Below are 18,004 nucleotides of genomic sequence, written 5' to 3'. Positions count from 1 at the left end.
CTCAGAAAACATCGCGCCCTTTCCACACCTTCCACCTCACGTGCGCGTGAGCACGCAGGGATGAGCTTCGCCTCTGGCTGGATTTCCGACGTGACGTAGCGTGAGCGGAGGTGGGAGAGCAGGCAGCGGATGGTGTAAGCGTCGAGTCTGTTTGACCGGGTTATCTACTCGCAAAAGATGTGATTGCAGTCGGTGGGTAAACAAGTGTAAAAAAAGAAATGGCCGCGGGGGGGGAAACAGAAGCTTGAGGAGAGGTTATGAAAGGTTAAAAATGGATGCAGAGTCAAGTTTGCAGATGGGATGGATGTCAAAGGTTAACAAAGTACAGAGAGGTCATGAGGCGAGGCGGCAGATGGCAGATGGATGAGGCGCCCCCGGCTTATCACTGGTTCCGCAGCGTGTGAGTCGCTGACCGATTGCAGGCAGATCCGCTATCGCCAGGCAGAGGACCCTTGTAAACAGGCCCGTACTTGGAGGTACCTAAGGTTTGTAGGTGCACCTGCGCGAGCGGTCAGAGGCCCAGGCGCCACAAGGCACAGGCAGCCAGCTGGGATCCATCCATTGAATGCGGAAAAAGGCACACGACACGGATGTATCGCGAGGCATGTGTCTTGCCTCTCGGTGCCGCTAATGGATGGCTGAGGATACTTGCACGTGAGGTACTAGTCCTGACGCAGATGCACGCAATCCGTCGTGACCAGCAGACAAAGTCCACCCGGGGTCTGCGATGCATGGATCTGATGTTATTCTGATTCTGGCAAGCGAAGAGTTTGTTATTTTTCTGCGAGGGTGGCTTGCAGGTTGACTGGCTGGGAAACAGTCTTCCACTGGCCATTGTATCATTTCCAATCCATTGCTCACTCTTCGATACTATCTCGGCACCTGAGAGTTGATAAATCAGGTCTCGTGTCCCTCAAACCTGTACGTTCTTTGAGACTCCTATCTTGATCCAGATATCGAACAACCACAACGGATGACTTTTATATCAAAGACTCTGGATCAAACGACCTCTCAAACTTCTCAAACAAGACGACATCAACTGACTTCCAATCCTCCACTGCAACCCGTCGATCCGTTATCGCTACACATCGATCCCCGTCCGAGTTGCGTCACCGGTAAAACCGCCTAGGAGGGACCCCCTAGGCCCCATTCGGAGAGGCTCCTCCAGGCACGGGGTTTCTGTATGTGCTTTCCCGCTGATGCCGCCGCCTGAATCACGTCCAAGCCAAGGGGTGAGGAATCCATCCCGCAGTGGAGTTCTTTTAGTTAGGACTTGTTCAACGGAGGCTTCTCCTGGCTGCTGTTGTACACAGGAGAGGAGAAAGAAGCTTGTACTGGTCATCGCCCCGGTCTCAGTGGCTCGTGACAGCTCCCTCCCACCAAACACCGAGACACTCAAAAGACCACACCGAGTCGTTCCATTCCCCCCAACACCTGACCTCACCTCAACCGCTCGCTCCTGTATACCTACCGTCTCTGCATCTGCATCTGACATTACCATCTTTGCCCCCAATTCTAACATTCTCAGTTGTTTAACCATTTACCCTTTTTGTGTTATTTTTAACCATTTACCTTCTTTGTCTGGTCGCTACGTGTTGGGGATTTATACTCTGCCGAGACGCTATCTTGAACCATCGTTGCGCCTACACGCCTCAAGCTTCCCCCCGATCCCAAACTTCTGCCACCTAAAACTGTCTTATCTTGGTCGCTCACGGCTCAGATTCGCGGCACGTCATCGTCATAATAAAGTCTTCTTCTGCAGTATCTGAACTTGCACTTGGACCTTGACCTTGCTTCACCACCAAAAGGACAGCTCGCACGTGCTCTCCTCCTACTTAACTTGCCGCCGCCCCATTGCGAAGCTTCCCAGACGGAACAACTTCTCCCTCTGCTCCAACCCCTTTCTCTATCTCCTTCTCTCACCCCTAACTCTCGTCCTTCCCATGTCGGCCACACCGTGGGACTACATCGCCAAGCTCGTCTGCATCGGCGACTCGGGATGCGGCAAGTCCAGTCTGACCATCCGCCTCTGCGAAGGCCGCTTCTCCCCCCATCACGACGTCACCATCGGCGTTGAATTCGGCTCCCGCATCGTCCCCGTCGGCCCTCCCCACTCGAAACCCTCCTCCTCCTCCGTCACAGACCCCGATGCTCCCGCCGAGTCCGCCGATGGCCTGCCTGAACCACCCCGGGACGACTCCGCCACCCCTCAGAAGCATATGAAGCTGAGCCTCTGGGATACGGCCGGCCAGGAGACGTACAAGTCTGTCACGCGGTCCTACTTCCGTGGTGCGAGCGGTGCCCTGCTCGTCTTCGACCTGTCCCGCAAACAGACCTTCCAGCACGTCACCGACTGGCTCAACGACCTCCGGCAGATCGCCGAGCCCGACATTGTGGTCATACTCGTCGGCAACAAGGCCGACCTCACGCAGCAGGACGACAACCGCCGCGAGGTGACGCGCGAGGAGGCCGAGGAGTGGGCCAAGCGGAACGGCGTCATGGAGTACGTCGAGACGAGCGCAAAGAGCGGCGCCAACGTCGAAAAAGCCTTTATGCGCGTTGCCGAGAGGATATACAACAACATACAGGCCGGCAAGTACGACCTCAACGACAGGAGATCTGGCGTCAAGGGGCCGGCCGCCGGAGGGAATCGACAGGTGAAGCTGACGGGTGACGCCGCCAAGTCGACCGGAGGGGGTTGCTGTTAATCAAACTGGAGCGGGAAAATAGGCAAAAAGAGGAGGAGAGATCTACAGGCACACGAGCATCATGATACCCAAACAGCCAGCAAACGTTGTCATCATCCAACAAATGTATGAATTGAAGCTCCCATGATGGATTGTACACACACACACAAGTAATGCATAATACACTGTCGGCCATAATAGGCCGCTCAAGACTCTACCAAGGAAAAAAAAAAATTGAAGTTTCTCATATTGCATTAATGACGCAGAGCAAATCTCATGACTGTCTGGTTTTGTTTCTGATGATCACTCCTCCTCGTTCTTTTCCCCATACTCGCTTTCCCAACCAACCATGTGAACCATCTTTTCCGTAAAGATCCCCATGTCCTTCTATATCCTTAGTATTCGAAAGTCGAATAATACACACAAACACGCCTCAAGTGGTTTTACAAGGGACGGCTCGTCTAGACTACAACATGTAATCGTGAAAAAGGGGGTTGTTCAACTCGGCAGAGAGTCGGGTACCTCCTTAGTCGGTAACTCGCCAGTTGTCGAACCACTTCATGTACTTGTACTGCCGGTGGTTGCCAGTCATACCCCAGCAGATGGGGAGGAAGTAAATGTAGAGACCGATGATGACGGTGTACAGGAGGCCGTAGACGATGGTCTTGAGGGTGTTGTTGCGGTTTCGCACAAACCAGTCGACCAGGAAGCCAAAGGTGAGAATGGCAAAGTAGAGAGCCGGATAGTAGTGGTGCACATAGGTGACACGAGCCATAATAACAAAGGGAAGGTAGTGGAGGAACCAGCCGGCCAGGGGGTACAGAGCCGAGTAGTGGATGTGGTCGATCTCGTCCTGGTTGAGATCGTTGAAGCCACGCTGCCATCTAAGGATGTACCAAACAACGACCAGACCAGCAACGCCGAGAGAGGCGGTAGAACCCCAGTAGACGAGAGGGTTGCCGAGGAGGAAGTACTTGACGATGTCATCAGCCCAACCGCACATGCGGAGACCGACATGGAGGATAGGCCACTGCCACCACTTGGAGGCAAGGTCATCCTGCTTGTCAGGGTCGGGGACCAGGGCGTTGTTGGAGGTCATCATGGCAACGTTCAGGTGGACAAAATCGTGGAAGAAGGGAGACCTGTAGACACCAGCCTCGGCAGGGGGGACTAGGTAATGTCAGTATTACGGCAACCGATCAGCTTCAAGATAAACTCACGCTTGTCATTCCAGTGGGCCTCGACGTTCCAGTGAGTGTAGGTGTCGCGGGGGTTGTTCTCCTTGGTGCATGTAACCTCAATCTGCTTGAAACCCCACTGAGGGAGGTTGACGTTGCCGGCTCGGAGGTAGCAGCCGAGAACCTCGTGCTTGAGACGGAAAGCAGTAGTGAGAGTCCTGATCTTGCTACGGTCGCGAGAAGCAGCATCCCGGACAACCTCAACCTTCCAGTGATCCTTGTCGTCACCAACAGTCAGGTTACCGTAAGAAGAAACCTCCTTGTGGCCTCGAGTAATGGGGGCAGCAATGTCGTGAGAGTGCAGGTTGCGGCCAGTCTGGGCGTGGATGAGGCGGATGACGGAGCCGTCACCAATGAAACGGAGATCAGCCTCGGGGTTGTAGTCATCATCTCGGCGGTTGGGGTAGAAGAACCAGTCGTTGTTGGTGTCCTTGTGGTGGTAGCAAGTAACCTGCTGCTGCTTGGAGCCCTCGGGGTAGGTCTGGACGTGAGAGTGAAGAAGACCACCGCCGTATCCCATGTTCTTGATAGTCGCACGGGAACCAATCGCAATCTCGAGAGGGCTGTCCTTGCCGACCTGAGTACCCTTGAGGTTGGCCTGGAAGAGGGAGCTCATCTGGGCATCACCGGGACCGCTGCGGTCAAGGATGGCGAAGTGGAGAGCGAAGGAGATGAGGTAGATCAGGAAGGGGATGACGATGAGACCGACGACACGGGTAAGGACGTGAGCACCGAGGACAGTCTAGGCCATGTTAGCTATTAGGGTATTCTACACAACGCGATTGTACCTACCACAGGCATCTTGGTGTCACCAAACTTGCGCCAGAGATCCTCAATGGTGTAAAGACCAACGAGAGCAGTGACGAAGAGACCAACAAGCTTGACACTGCACACGCAGCCAATGCTGATACCAGTCGCAAACAGCCAGAAGAACCACTCAGGCTCGAAGCTGTTGTGGCGCTGGTTGTGGAACTTGGCCCAGCAGAAGACGGTGGCCACAGTGCCGCACAGCAGCATGGAGTCGAGGAGAATAAAGCGGCTGATGGTGGTGTACGAGTTCTCGCAGAGGACCATGAGAGTCACAAGCCAGACAGCAGGTTTGCGAAGCTGGAGCTCTCGCGCGGTGAAGTAGGCCAGGGGGATGCAGATAATACCAAAGGCGGCATTGAAGACACGCATGACGGTGTAGTTGACTTCCTCGGGGTATTTCTCGCCAGACTTGAACTCGAAAGAACCGTTGTATCCAGCAAGAACTCCAGAGAGACCAACGAGCATCTTACCCAGAGGAGGGTGGACATCGAAGTAGTACTCATGCTTGATATAGTAGCTTCCGAACTTGCCAAAGCTGCACAGCTACGATTAGCAAAGGTCATCTCGATGTTCAAAGACCAAGAACATACTGAGCTTCATCCCAGGTGACAATGTTGCTGATACCAATCTTGTATAGTCGAGTAAAGATAGCAACGGCCGTGAAGATCAGCGGAGCAATGATGAACTCCCACTCGTCGAGAACCTGGAGGAAAGAGGGCTCCTACAGAAGCAGTCAGTACAGGTCAAGCTGGAGGCATCTCGTGCTGGATGGCTGACCTTCTTAGCGAGCTTCTTGTTATCCTCGGGCTGAGGAGTCGGGGGCTTGAGGCCAGGTTGCGACGCAGCGACGTTACGCTGCCTCAGACCATCGCCCAGGTCAGCGCCTGAGGCGACGGCAGCCTTATCGGCAGCCATGATTTATTCAATCGTGCGAGTGCCGGTTCGTAGTCAAGGTCTCGATGGTTTCTGAGGAGGAAGAGCGGATGGGCGAAGCGAAAGGGGGTAAGCTGGCTGGGTTGAAAATACGAAGCAGCCGAGCTCTGGGGGAGAGAAAAAGACCGGACGAGCTGTCAAGACTCAAAGGGAGGACACCAGCTTCAACGACGAAACAATGGGTCGTCGTCAATGCAAGAATCCACAACAGAGGGACCTGAATGACAAAGGCCTGTTAAAAATGAACAGGCTAAAGAAGAGAAGAAAGGGTTGAAGAAGAAAGTCAAGTCCCAAGACCGAGCAAGGTCGAAAGTCGAGAAAGAATTCAAGTGCCCGTTCTAAGAATATGCGACGTCCCCTGAAATGCCACCTATGCTCTACCAGGTCTGTCACGCTAACAGAGCACTTCCCCCGTGGCGCCAGCTCCGGAACAGTCGAGCACCCCACTTCAGCCGCCTCAGCCCTCCAGGTTCCTGTCGATAGCGGCGTCGCAGTGGAGATGTTTTAGGGGAAAATCGGCGGCAGGGATCGTCTGTGGGTGGTGTGGGTGGACGGTTGGCTGGAATGGACTCGTTGAGGGAACAAGTACGCGTCGCGACGACAGGATTAGCATCCAATCATCAAGGTCGCGTGGCCCAATGGCAAGGCGTCTGACTACGAATCAGAAGATTCTGGGTTCGATCCCCAGCGTGATCATTCTTTTTTGGCTTCCTTGACAGTGAGTGCATCAATCGATGAGTACTTTTTGCTTGCAGCAGGGCTCGTTCGTTCTTCCTACGATTCACAGCCTCTATGGAGTACTGTTTCCATGCTGTATTTAGGGTTTTGTGCCTGATCGACCGGTTAGATCGGAGGCCTGTGCTCTCCTCACTCTCATTCGAAGAATACTTCCGCGCAGACACTCAGTACCTATTTCGAAGTCTTCATCTCCATCAGCAGGGCAAACTGATAGTATTTGCCCTAGAAGCAATTTGTCTTTGCAATACGATTCAGTTGTACTACACTGAGGACTGGTCTCCTCTTCTGCTCAGCAAGAGCTTGTTTAACTGCTGTTGTCTGGCTCCGACTCGGCCGAAACATGCTTTCCTTCCCCATCATCAAAACGCCAACTTTGGATGCAATGTTCTGAGACATGCCAGGTACAATGACGTCTTTTTATTCATATGCAGACTAGATGAACGCGATTCAAAGCCTCTGCATGGCTTGCCTTCATCGTCGGCTGCACCCGTCATCGTCGGCTGGCCTTGGTCATGACCTCAAATGCCCAGCTTGACATTGGCTGAGACACGTCAGGTCGAGGCCTTTGTTAACACAATCAAGCTGTACACGGCAGGTTTAAGCCCAGACAGATCATTGTGGGCAAGACAAGTTTTGTTCTGCCAGTGCAAGACCAGAGGTACATGTATATCCGGTTCCATCAAAGAGGAAACCCCATGACCAACGGTGTGACCGTGGATCAGTCAGTCCTAGGCCGACAACCCTATTTGTAACTTCAATATCCGAACACGTTTACGCGTTATTAGTCACACCTCTATAATCCACCTTGACAGTGACGATTCCTGTGCTGTTGAGCTGTATATCCGGACCCTCGTCTGATCCAAGACACGGTTCAACCCGTCTAGTACCCGCTATCGGAGTCAACAAACAAGCAACAGCAACCCCAATGCCGGGTTGAACGGCGGCCGTAAGCAGCATGCGGCAGCAGGGCTAGTCGAAAAGTGGCCAGCTGAGGGCTGACAATGGTTCGCCTGTGGGGAACGGGATCCTCTCGGTCAACTCTCGGACGGAGCAATCTCTGTCAAAAGCGGTTTGTTGAATGGAACTGAACTGCAGTCACATGCTGGAAACGGGGCAGCTCCGCCGCCGGAAACCTCCACCGCCGTCTGCATGGTCCATACATGGTGCATGTCACTCGTGAGCAGCCGCTTCCATTGCCTTATGTCATCCACTCACTTGCTGCATCCGCCTCCCGGCTTGGAGGCCGTAGTCCTGTCCTGTACTATACCTCGCCGGGCTCCCTGGTCTCTCGTCATTCCGCTGTTTTGAGGCGTCCATCCCAAGTCTTTTTTACTCGCCTGTGACTCTGTTATTACCCTTCTTTGACCTCGTTAGATCCATCTTCTCCTTCGTCATTCCCTCCTCTCCCCCCTCCTTTCCAAGGCTGCGGCGCACGCCTATTCGACATCCCGACCTCGCGCCATACCCTTTCCTTGGGTCGCCCGCTGTTTAAGTCGCCCGCCTCCGACTAGGCCCAAATGTCCTCCCTCGTCTCCGAGTTCCTCATTAACCCCGTCCTGCGCCAGGCACGTCGATTCTCTGAAATCTCGCGATCTACCTTTGCTGGAGATGGAGGCGATTCGGCAGATCACACCGACGCAGTGAGCGACTCTGGCCACATCGATAGCCCTGTTCCTACCGATAATCCGACATCTGCTGCTCCTGAACCGGAGTCCAGGCCCGCCCCAGAGTCTCCCCTCACACGACCCCTCAGCGTCTCGACCCTAGAGACCAGAGTCGAAGAGATCGAACCGGTTCCGATCATGGCTGAAGGATCTCCCCCTCGCGATCACATTGGCATTGCGCTGAGTCCGCTCAGCTCTCGCCGGATTCCAGAAGACGATGGCATGCGCGAGCTGCGGTCCCGGATACATGCGATCAACGCCAAGGATATCTCCCCGCCTGAAAAGGCGCGGCAGATCCACGATGCTCTGCTAGAAGGCTACAATGCCTCCAGACACGTCTTGCATGCGAAGAAGCCTTTGGAGAGTGGCGACGGTCTGGAACATGCTCTTGCACAGTCTCCCTCGTCGCCGGCATCTCGACCATTAAAGTTTTGGCAGCACCAGGCTGAGGAAGAGTCTTTCGTCTTGACTGAGGAGGACAAGAAACCATCATTTGTGCCTGTGAAGCCTCCAAAGCGTCACGGCAGTGAAACACCTGTGGAACCCCTCGAGGTGGTACCGGAGACGGAACAGCCCCTTGGATGTCAGCACTATGAGCGGAACGTCAAGATGCAGTGCTTCACATGCAAGAAGTGGTACACCTGTCGCTTCTGCCATGATGCAAATGAGGACCACAACCTCATCCGTTCCGAGACCAGGAATATGCTCTGCATGATCTGCACAACCCCTCAGAAGGCTTCCGATATGTGCATCAACTGCGGTGAGATATCCGCTCACTATTACTGCAATATCTGCAAGCTATGGGAGAACCGCCAAAGCAAGCCCATCTACCATTGCAGCGACTGTGGCATATGTCGACGCGGCATGGGTCTGGGCAAAGACTTTTTTCACTGCAAGGTAAGGCGAATGTGTCTCGTGAGACGGTCACCCGCTAACGGCCTAGACCTGTCGTGCATGCATCTCTACATCGATCGAGAGCTCGCACAAGTGTATCGAGAGGTCGACAGACTGTGACTGTCCCATCTGTGGCGAGTATCTCTTCACCTCTCCCCGGCCCGTTGTGTTTATGCACTGCGGCCACAGCATCCACAAGAAATGTTACGAACAACACATGAAAGTGTCTTACAAGTGTCCAATCTGCAACAAGAGTCTCACGAATATGGAGAGCCAGTTCCGGAATCTGGATGTGGCGATTCAGAGCCAGCCTATGCCTCCCGAGTTCCGCGACACCACCGCAGTCATTCTATGCAACGATTGCTCAGGCAAGAGCACAGTTCGATATCACTGGCTTGGGTTAAAATGCTCCATCTGCCGATCATACAACACGGTGGAGTTGAATATTGTAGGAGGCGAGCGTTTGCCAGCACAGCCCTCGATGAATGAAGAAGGGGAGGCTTCGACAGAGCCAAGAGAAAGCGGTCGAGATGCCTCGACTTCTATTAGTGGAAGCCGAGGTGCTATTGCGGTATCAAACAGGCGTAGGCACTCATCTCATGGTGTCGAGGCGCAGTTTCGTGCCCCAGACAGGGTCGCACGATCTGTATCGCCTGTCAACATGGGATTCGATTCCATTGGGGCTCATCTTCCTCCTGACGAAGAATCCGAAGATGATATTCTCGGTCTATGGAGGAGCCGAAACCGCAACGATGAATCGAGCGATGACGACTCTGAGCTAGATGATCTCAGTGATGATGCCTTGTCCGAGGCAGAAGACGAGGAAGACGACGACGACGATGATGATGCTAACGAAATTGTTCTAATTGGGCACAGATGAGGGACGAATATTTGATAACATGTCTCTGAGCTCATGTTCGAAACTGAAACGAGGTTGGGATTGTACTCTTTTTGCAAGGCGTTTGGATGGGTCGCATTGGCTTCAAGGGGATACCAGCCTACGGTTGCTCAACTTTGTGTTATTACGGTACACTGCATCTCGACAGGCGTTTGATAGTCGTCAGTAGCTCTACGGTTGTAGTCAATAGGACGCAGCAGGCCCAAATGGCATGGTCGTTTTGGATACAGGAGGTCATACTCGCCCATCGTGTTGATTCATGTGTATCAAGTGAGACGCGGTTACTCCGCCAAACGCCCAGTCCGAATAGTAAACAATCCCATGACCCAGTTTCCAAATCCAATCATCGTAAATGCATTGCTCCAATCTTAGCGTCTTCGGGTTGACGCTGACATGGGCTGTTCAACCTGTTGGGCCTCCTGCCGGAGCTCCTTGATGACTTGCTAAACGCCCATCAGCACAACTCGTTGACTGCGATGAGGATGGGAGAGCCATGGAGTGAAACATACCGCGAGAGCCTCCGGATTCACACCGCGCTCAATCATGGAGATGCAGATAGACAGCGTGCGACGATCAAGATGGCAGTTCTAGGGATGGGCATAGGTCAGCATGGTCAGGCCTCAGCGCGTCCAGGCTGGACAACAAACGTACGAGTATGGTGGAGATCTCGTGGAGGATATCCACGGCCTGCTGCGCGGCAGCGTGCTTGTCTGGCTCAGGCATGTTGGGCGGGTTTGATGTGGTTTTAGATGGAGAGTTGAGAGATGGATGGGGAGTGGAGGTGTGATGGCCGATGTGGGGGAGACGCGACGCGATTTGGTGACTTTGTAATGCACAAGATCAACTCTTTCTCTAAGCAGGGAGCGAGAAATATGACAGAGATACAAAGAAGGCCCCTAAAATATCCCATCACTTTAATCGAGGGCTAATATACTGTTTGCGTACAAAGAGTGGTAGTGTTGGCTATTATGGATGTCTTAAAATAACGTCCGGTGAATCTCCTGATAGAGGGTTCATGATTTAAAGAGCCAGTCAAGATTCCTAGAAACTGGTTGAATAGCTCTATTATCGGCTGAATTCAATAACAAACAGTCGAATTTCTTCAGTCAAAGAACGAATAACTTGGTATACGCAACATTATATCCATAGCACATAACACATCATTACAACTTCAACACATCTAGGACTTCATCGCTTCCGCAAACAGCTCCCTCATCCCCTTGAGTAGAGTCACCAACTCCCTTGACTCGTTCACTCTGTCGAGCACCTTTTCGACCTTTTCCCTCTCAACCTTTGGCCGGCAGTGCTTGACATCATAATCCCGCGAGCTAGTCACCAGCTCAAACCAAGCCTCCCTCTCCCAATCCTTCTCATCAATGTGCGTGTACACAAACTTGAGCCGGTCATCGTGCCCCGCGCCCTCGATCTTGAGGCACAGGTTGGTGATCCAAAAGTCGAGCTCGGGGACGTTGAAGCGAGACTGCGCCTGCTGCTGCTGCGCGTGGGCCCGCTGCGCCGCGAGGCGGGCATCAATCTCAGCCTGGGTCTGCGCGATCTCGGCCTTGAGGCTGTCGCGGGTCGCGAGGTGGTTGTCACGCTGGGCGGCGAGGGAGTTGATGGCGGCCTCCATCTCGCGGGTTTCGGCTTCCTCCTTCTCGACGGTTTGCTGGTGTGTGGATGTCTTGACCTGAATAATTTCGATATCTCGCTTCTTCATGCGTTGATCCTCTAGAAAGCAGCGGTTAGCAGGCGAAACAAACCTCTAGATCGAGTTCTCGTACCTTGAAGTTCAGCGACATTCATGCGGAACTGGTTGCGCTCCTCCAAGACTCGCTTTCGACCCTGCTCGATAAAGGCGTCAAATCTGGCAGTGAACTTGGCCATGCGGTCGCGCAGGTCGTCGAAGCCAAAGTTGATGTTTGGCAGAGTGTCTGCGACCGAGGGGCCGACAGGCGCCATGCTCTGGCGGCTGAGGCTTGCGGAAAGCGAGGACTGGAAATCGGTAGCCATTGCGACTTGTGATTTGCGCGGTGTAGTTGAATAATGTGATCAAGCTGCAGTCTCGCTTCACGATCTTGTTTCGTAGTGGGTGCTGGTGATTGTAGTGGATGCGACAAGGACCCCTCAGAGTATATTTACACTTGGATGATGGCGTTGCTCGGCCGACCCAAGATGGGTGTGGCGCATACAGTTCGCACCGCCACGTGGGGCCTGAAAGCTTCAATTCACGTCGCAACGCGCAAAGTAAAGCAACTCTCCTTGTCCAACTCTTGGATTACGCTCATTCGTCGTAGCCTGCATAGTTACCGCCTTTACACCGTCACCGCATTCATCCAGCTCGCTTAGGATGCCGGCCTAAGTCTCTCACTATTATCTGCTCATGCTCCCGCTCGAGACTCTCTTGCACCTGCGCTAGTTCATCTCGCGATGAAGAAAGGAATATCGGCCAAACTCTTATTACTTTGGACATCGATACTAGGGCCAAATGGCTGAGGCCAGGCGACTCACGGACCTAATCCACGGTCACGTAGGACGTCTGACTTATATTTCTCCTGAGAATGCGACGTCTCAACTCGGTTCTCTTCACACCAGCCGCGTAACTTCTGAAGGTGAGTTTTTACCCCGTTTTGCGCCTCATGCCATGCTGACCACATGCCCTCAGCGCCGTACTTCAGAGTCATTGGATCTTCAGCGGAGCTATATCCGCCGTCAAAGTCATCAGCCCCCGAAGTCTCGTCGAATCTCTGGCAGGAACGCCGGACCCAGAGACGATGGCTTCTCCAGTCACATCCTGAGGCCTTCGTGGGAAACTCAGCCCTGCAGGAGCTCTTGGAAGAGAATATGAATCGCTATTCTAAAGTCGAAGGCGAAGCAGTCGACCGCCCTTTGCTCTCCATCGGTCAGATGTCAAACGTCGCTGACAGTTCAAGAGTCAAGGGAGCCCTGATGCTAGCTGCGGTCACCGGCGAGTCTGGCGAGCTTCTCAGGCTAGCACGTATTGACGAGTCGAAATGGCAATGGGATCACAACAAGGACACGGCCCTGCACTTGTCCGTTATCGACCCTGAGGACCCGGATGAAGAGGCAATCTGGGCTAGTGATGGTCTGCCAATCTCGCAAGTCAAGTTTGCAACCAGCCTCACCCGATACGATGCTGTGCGCTGGGTCATTGTTCAGAAGCAGACATCAACTACGATCCTTCAGCCAGAGTATCACAAAGTCCCGGTTGCCCAGCCACCCACCGCAGAACTCGATGTCCAGCAACAACGACTATCGCGGATCGACCCAAATCCTATCGTGACGCTGTCTCATAAGAAGACTGGCAGCAACGCACAGGTGGATGTCGCCTTCAACCCCAATTCGAAAGGCCAGCATCCACAGATGGCCATCATTGATGAGTGCGGATACTGGAGTGTGTGGGACGTTATCGGAAACAAGAACACGCGACTTGCACTGCAGAAATGCGGTCACATTTCAGAAGGTCTACTAAACGAGTTACCCTCCATGGCAGAGTCCTCGGCTGAGAAGCATGGCATCTTGTTTGTTGGTACCGCCAAGGTAGACAGCTTTTGGGAGGACACAACACAAGGCGATGACGACGATGCCAACGGATTTGCCAGCCGGTCAAGTCATCTGCTGCTCTGGAACCGAGAGAAATATGAAGTGATTGACATGGCGTCAAACATGGCTCTCCCTCGGCTACCAATCTTGACTCCTTTGAAAGGAAAGCCTGATTCAATTCTTGATGTTCGGGTCAGCCCAGTCAACCAGAACCACATTTTCGTATTGACGATGCAAAACTTGTTTTGGATCGACTTGTTCGCACCCAACAGAGAAGAGGACGAGCCGTCAAAGCCCACTATCCTAGCCACTTCTCCCCATCTGCTCGACGGAGAAGGACTCAGGATAACCACATGCCGAGCCTCGGAGGAGAATCAAGATTCCGCTATGGTGTTTACCTTTTCTCCTACCCATAGACAGCTCCACACCTACTGGTTTGGACATTCAAAGGACAAAAACCTTCCACAATGGCATCGCCAGGTCTTGACTCTACCTCATGAGAACACGGCTGCGCAGAGCGATATCCAGTCGCTCGAGATCCGCCCCGCCAAGCTCACGCGAAACGGCGCATCTGCAACTGGAACTGGATTCGAGTATCTCAATGCTGGTGTTCAGTTTTACCAGGGAACCATTCTTAACAAGGATCTTGGAGTGCGATATTGCATTTGTGCTTCAGCCAAGGACCGTGATATGCAGATCGTACTGCCAACTGGTCGGATAAAACGGTCCAAGACGGCTCAAGCGAAGCGATGGAGGAAGAAGCGAAATCGATTCCTTCGACACATGGGTGAGGTGTTTGTGCTTCCTGACAGCCTAGCTGACACTGAGCTGGCGCAGCTCGTGCAGCCTCATTCCCGCAGAAGCGAACTTGATTCCATAAACATGAGGGAATCTTCGGTTTTTGGACCAGTTCATCTGAAGCTTGACTTTCTCTGCCGAGCCCTCCTGGATAGCCTGATGGCTGTTTCTATGAGTTCTCATGATATACCTCCTGCATTGCTCTCAGCTATTCAGGAACACATCGCAGAGGGTACAGCCGAAGGGAGACTTTCACTCAGGACTTGGTAAGTTCTCTTTTTAGGTCCAAAAAGACGTAACTAACTCCCTTGCAGGAAAGAAATCGGCCAGGGCCTTGATCAGCTGCAGTTGGAAAGCGACGACGGTACGGCACAGATCAACATGTTGGACTTGTTCCTAGAAGATGACGGCCAGGCTGTCGTTACTCAACTCGGAAGACAGACCTCGAAAGAATGGGTCAGGGAATTAATCAGCCTGTCACATCTCAATCAGACCTACGTGGGCCTCTGGCTTGATCAGCTGGAAGGCAGGTTGCCAAATGAGGATGAGGAGACCAGGCGAGGTTGGATCGCAGACCTGGCCAAGGACATGTTCCTAGCTACGGCCGGTGTCATGGTCCAGGACACTCCTCTTCTAGGTTCTGGAAGTCGCGAGATTGACGAGGGGGAGCTTCATTATACACAAATACGGTCAAGCTCGATACCTACCAAGGCATCTCAGTCGTCGGATCCCGGAATTCCTTCATCACCCATCAGCTCAACACCAAATGACACCAACGACGCAGCAATCCGACGGCTACAGCTACTTGCGCCATCATTGCGGCTGGACAAGATGGCGTCTGCCAAGCAATCGACCGTCTTGTCTTACTGGCCCACCGAGCGCGGTGTTGGTACAGAAGACTATGTTTCCAGCGTTGCTGTTGCAAGCGACAAGAAGTTTGACGATGCGAGACAGCGATTGCAGAGGATAGAGACCAAACGCAAGGCCCATGCTGAAAAGTATAAACTACCAGCATTTATGAGACAGCGTGGAAGTTCCCAAAGGGCAACACAAGGCTCCTCGCAGGTTCGCCCGCCAGCAGATGAGGGTACATCGCTCCCAGCCCTACCAGCACAGCCAGTACAGATCATGTCGAGCCAGCAACGGGTTCCTGAATCTTCACAGAGCCAGGGACTCCTGGGACCTGCGTTTACCATGAGCCAGCCGGTGTCGGGCGTGTTTGGAGATCGGAAGAAGGTGAAGAAGGGCAAGAGGAAGAGTGGATTTAGATGAAGCGATATTGGATTTATACCCAGGAAAGGATCTGATAGGACATGGCCATATGAGATGCTTGATGTGAAGATGAATATATTGCTTGTATCTGGAATGTCAGGAATTTGCCACATTGGCGTTGTTGATGCCAAGTTTGCAGTGTCTTTGTTCATGATGAACGTAGGGCGCTTACATACGGCAGCCTGCTAAAACGTCATTTGAGGATTCCAGCTCCATATGTACCTGACTTACAACCAACATCAACAACTCGACTCAACCCATCCATCATTTGCCTCCTGCAAAGCACATAAAAACGACACATTCAGAGTCACTTTTCACTATCAAGAGCAGCCGCCTCATAAAAATGTCTCACTGCCACGACGAGCACGTCGGCCATGGCGGTCACGACCATGACCATGAGCACGACCACTCGGACGACATCACTCCTGCCGTGCAGCACTCTCTGTACAGCCAGATCAACTTTGATCACATTGTGACGCTCAACGAGGCGCAGCGGGACGTCGGGCAGGCTGTCGTCAAGAAGACGTGGCAGGAGAGGCTCAGCGTGGAGCCTGAGCTGGCGAGCGATGTGGATGAGCAGCTCCTCATGACGGTGCCGTGAGTTTCTCTCATTAACTACAACATTGATATATGTACTGATAAATGTCAGATTCACTTCTCAGATCAAGCTTCACTCTATTCTCATCCGCACCTCCCCCTCCGCCTCAGCCCCCAAGACCCTACACCTCTTCATCAACCGCGACGACATCGACTTTGCCGCCGCCGAAGAGCTCGACCCCGTGCAGACCATCGAGCTCTCCCAGACGGGCGAACTCCAGGAAGTCCCCGTTCGCCGTGCGCTGTTCGGCAAGGTCCAGCGGCTCGTGCTCTTCTTCCCCGACAACTTTGGCGACGGCGATGAGGACGTCACGAGGGTCTCGTACATTGGGTTCAAGGGCGAGTGGACGCAGCTTGGACGGGCACCGGCTAATATTATTTATGAGGCCGCGGCGCAGCCTGGGGATCACAAGATCAAGGGGACAAGTGTGAATCAGATGGGGAGTGGGATTGGGGGGAGGGGACCTGGAGCGTAGATGAGGCAGAGTCAATGGGATCAAGTGGAGCACGAGTATTCCAGAAGAAGAATCAATTAAAATAAAGAGAAAATAAATATTTCATCACAAGACATCATTTCATCTTGTCCTGACATCTATTCTCACTCGTCTCATGGTGGTGTTGATCTCAGTCCCCTCTAGCCGGGAATTCTCCGGCTTTTGCAAAAGCTCCATCTCAACCTCCCAAAAACTTTCACCACCAACGTCCAACGATCAATCCAACCGCCAATTCCACCTCTGGACGGCTCAATTGATCTCCCAGCCATGCCTCCCCGTCTACCGATCCGTCTCGCCCTCCCCCGGCCCTGCGCCGCGGCGGCAACCCGTCCTCTCCTCCTCCCCCTCACGGCGACCCGCGGCGTCAAGAACGGCTGGTCGACTGCCCCCCCTCGCAACAAGCACAAGCGCTTCAACCAGCCCTCGTCCGGTCTCCCTGCTCTCACCACCGGTCCTGCTGCTGCCCTCAAGCGCCGAGAGAACACGACGCCTCTCCGCACTGGTGTTCTGGCTATCAAGAAGGGCATGACGAGCGTCTTTGTCGGAAAGGTCCGCGTGCCGTGCACTGTTCTGCAGCTCGACCAGGTGCAGGTCATCGCCAACAAGACTCGCGAGAAGAATGGTTACTGGGCTGTGCAGATTGGTTCTGGATCTCGAGACGGCCGCAACGTCACCAGCCCCATGCTGGGATACTACGAGGCCAAGGGTATCGCCCCCAAGGCCGACCTCGCCGAGTTCATGGTCCGCGACCAGTCCGGCCTGCTGCCCGTCGGCGTCCAGATCCTCCCCGACTGGTTCAAGAAGGGCCAGTACGTCGACGTCAAGTCCCGCTCGAGGGGCATGGGCTTCGCCGGTGGTATGAAGCGCCACGGCTTCTCGGGTCAAGAGGCGTCGCACGGAAACTCCAAGAACCACCGAACCATCGGTACCACGGGTCCCTCGCAGGGCAGCGGTAGCAGAGTTCTTCCCGGAAAGAAGATGCCGGGCCGCATGGGCAACGAGTTCGTCACGGTGCAGAACCTCAAGGTCATGATGGTGGACAACGAGCTGGGCGTCGTGCTGGTCAGCGGGCCCATCGCCGGCCCCAAGGGCCGCGTCGTCCGGCTCCAGGACTCCAAGAAGCGCAAGGCGCCCCCGCAACCGCATCGTGAGGCCGCCCTCGCGACTCTGCTAGAACGGAACCCGGATCACGCTGAGAAGCTCCAGGCCGCGAGGGAGAAGCACCTGGTGCTCAAGGAGCAGAGAGAGGCGGCGCAGCTCGAGGCCTAATGTCATGTATGATGATGGGATTTGTATGAAGGGGCACCTTATGGGGGCAAAAAGGAGGAGATCATAGCGGGCTTTTTGTATTATACACACACACACCATCTACCACTACTGTACAGATTCAACTACAACCGGAGTCCGAGGGTTATCATGT

At 53.7% G+C, this 18,004-nt stretch overlaps 7 protein-coding genes and 1 non-coding gene across 8 annotated transcripts; 6 read left to right on the top strand and 2 right to left on the bottom strand.

Moving 5' to 3' along the window:
* Positions 1–1,943: 1,943 nt before the first annotated feature.
* Positions 1,944–2,708, top strand: LRP88_07652 (P-loop containing nucleoside triphosphate hydrolase protein; the record flags this gene model as incomplete). Its single annotated transcript, XM_083244171.1, has 1 exon — positions 1,944–2,708. One exon carries the CDS (start codon positions 1,944–1,946, stop codon positions 2,706–2,708), a length of 765 nt encoding a protein of 254 aa, XP_083098665.1.
* A 505-nt stretch (positions 2,709–3,213) lies between these two features.
* LRP88_07651 (dolichyl-phosphate-mannose-protein mannosyltransferase PMT2) lies at positions 3,214–5,650 on the bottom strand (the record flags this gene model as incomplete). Its single annotated transcript, XM_083244170.1, has 5 exons — positions 3,214–3,857; positions 3,908–4,667; positions 4,718–5,270; positions 5,326–5,453; positions 5,513–5,650. The coding sequence occupies 5 exons, from the start codon at positions 5,648–5,650 to the stop codon at positions 3,214–3,216; spliced, it is 2,223 nt and encodes a 740-aa protein (XP_083098664.1).
* A 642-nt stretch (positions 5,651–6,292) lies between these two features.
* Positions 6,293–6,364, top strand: LRP88_07650. Its single transcript has one exon. It is a non-coding gene; the product is annotated as a tRNA-Arg (tRNA).
* A 1,559-nt stretch (positions 6,365–7,923) lies between these two features.
* Positions 7,924–9,844, top strand: LRP88_07649 (uncharacterized protein; the record flags this gene model as incomplete). Its single annotated transcript, XM_083244169.1, has 2 exons — positions 7,924–8,967; positions 9,242–9,844. 2 exons carry the CDS (start codon positions 7,924–7,926, stop codon positions 9,842–9,844), a joined length of 1,647 nt encoding a protein of 548 aa, XP_083098663.1.
* Positions 9,845–11,042: 1,198 nt separating this feature from the next.
* LRP88_07648 (chromosome segregation protein Spc25-domain-containing protein) lies at positions 11,043–11,821 on the bottom strand (the record flags this gene model as incomplete). The annotated part of the gene is made up of 2 exons (XM_083244168.1): positions 11,043–11,590; positions 11,644–11,821. 2 exons carry the CDS (start codon positions 11,819–11,821, stop codon positions 11,043–11,045), a joined length of 726 nt encoding a protein of 241 aa, XP_083098662.1.
* Positions 11,822–12,347: 526 nt separating this feature from the next.
* LRP88_07647 (RNA polymerase I-specific transcription initiation factor RRN6-like protein) lies at positions 12,348–15,493 on the top strand (the record flags this gene model as incomplete). Its single annotated transcript, XM_083244167.1, has 3 exons — positions 12,348–12,471; positions 12,540–14,487; positions 14,536–15,493. The coding sequence occupies 3 exons, from the start codon at positions 12,348–12,350 to the stop codon at positions 15,491–15,493; spliced, it is 3,030 nt and encodes a 1,009-aa protein (XP_083098661.1).
* A 343-nt stretch (positions 15,494–15,836) lies between these two features.
* On the top strand, positions 15,837–16,566 carry LRP88_07646 (PITH domain-containing protein; the record flags this gene model as incomplete). Its single annotated transcript, XM_083244166.1, has 2 exons — positions 15,837–16,090; positions 16,143–16,566. 2 exons carry the CDS (start codon positions 15,837–15,839, stop codon positions 16,564–16,566), a joined length of 678 nt encoding a protein of 225 aa, XP_083098660.1.
* Positions 16,567–16,851: 285 nt separating this feature from the next.
* Positions 16,852–17,853, top strand: LRP88_07645 (large ribosomal subunit protein uL3; the record flags this gene model as incomplete). The annotated part of the gene is made up of 1 exon (XM_083244165.1): positions 16,852–17,853. One exon carries the CDS (start codon positions 16,852–16,854, stop codon positions 17,851–17,853), a length of 1,002 nt encoding a protein of 333 aa, XP_083098659.1.
* Positions 17,854–18,004: the final 151 nt, after the last annotated feature.

The sequence above is a fragment of the Fusarium phalaenopsidis genome (assembly GCF_050370095.1).
Source record: "Fusarium phalaenopsidis strain FUZ10S chromosome Unknown contig_32302, whole genome shotgun sequence".
NCBI lineage: Eukaryota > Fungi > Ascomycota > Sordariomycetes > Hypocreales > Nectriaceae > Fusarium > Fusarium phalaenopsidis.
This window is presented reverse-complemented; position numbering and strand designations above follow the sequence as displayed.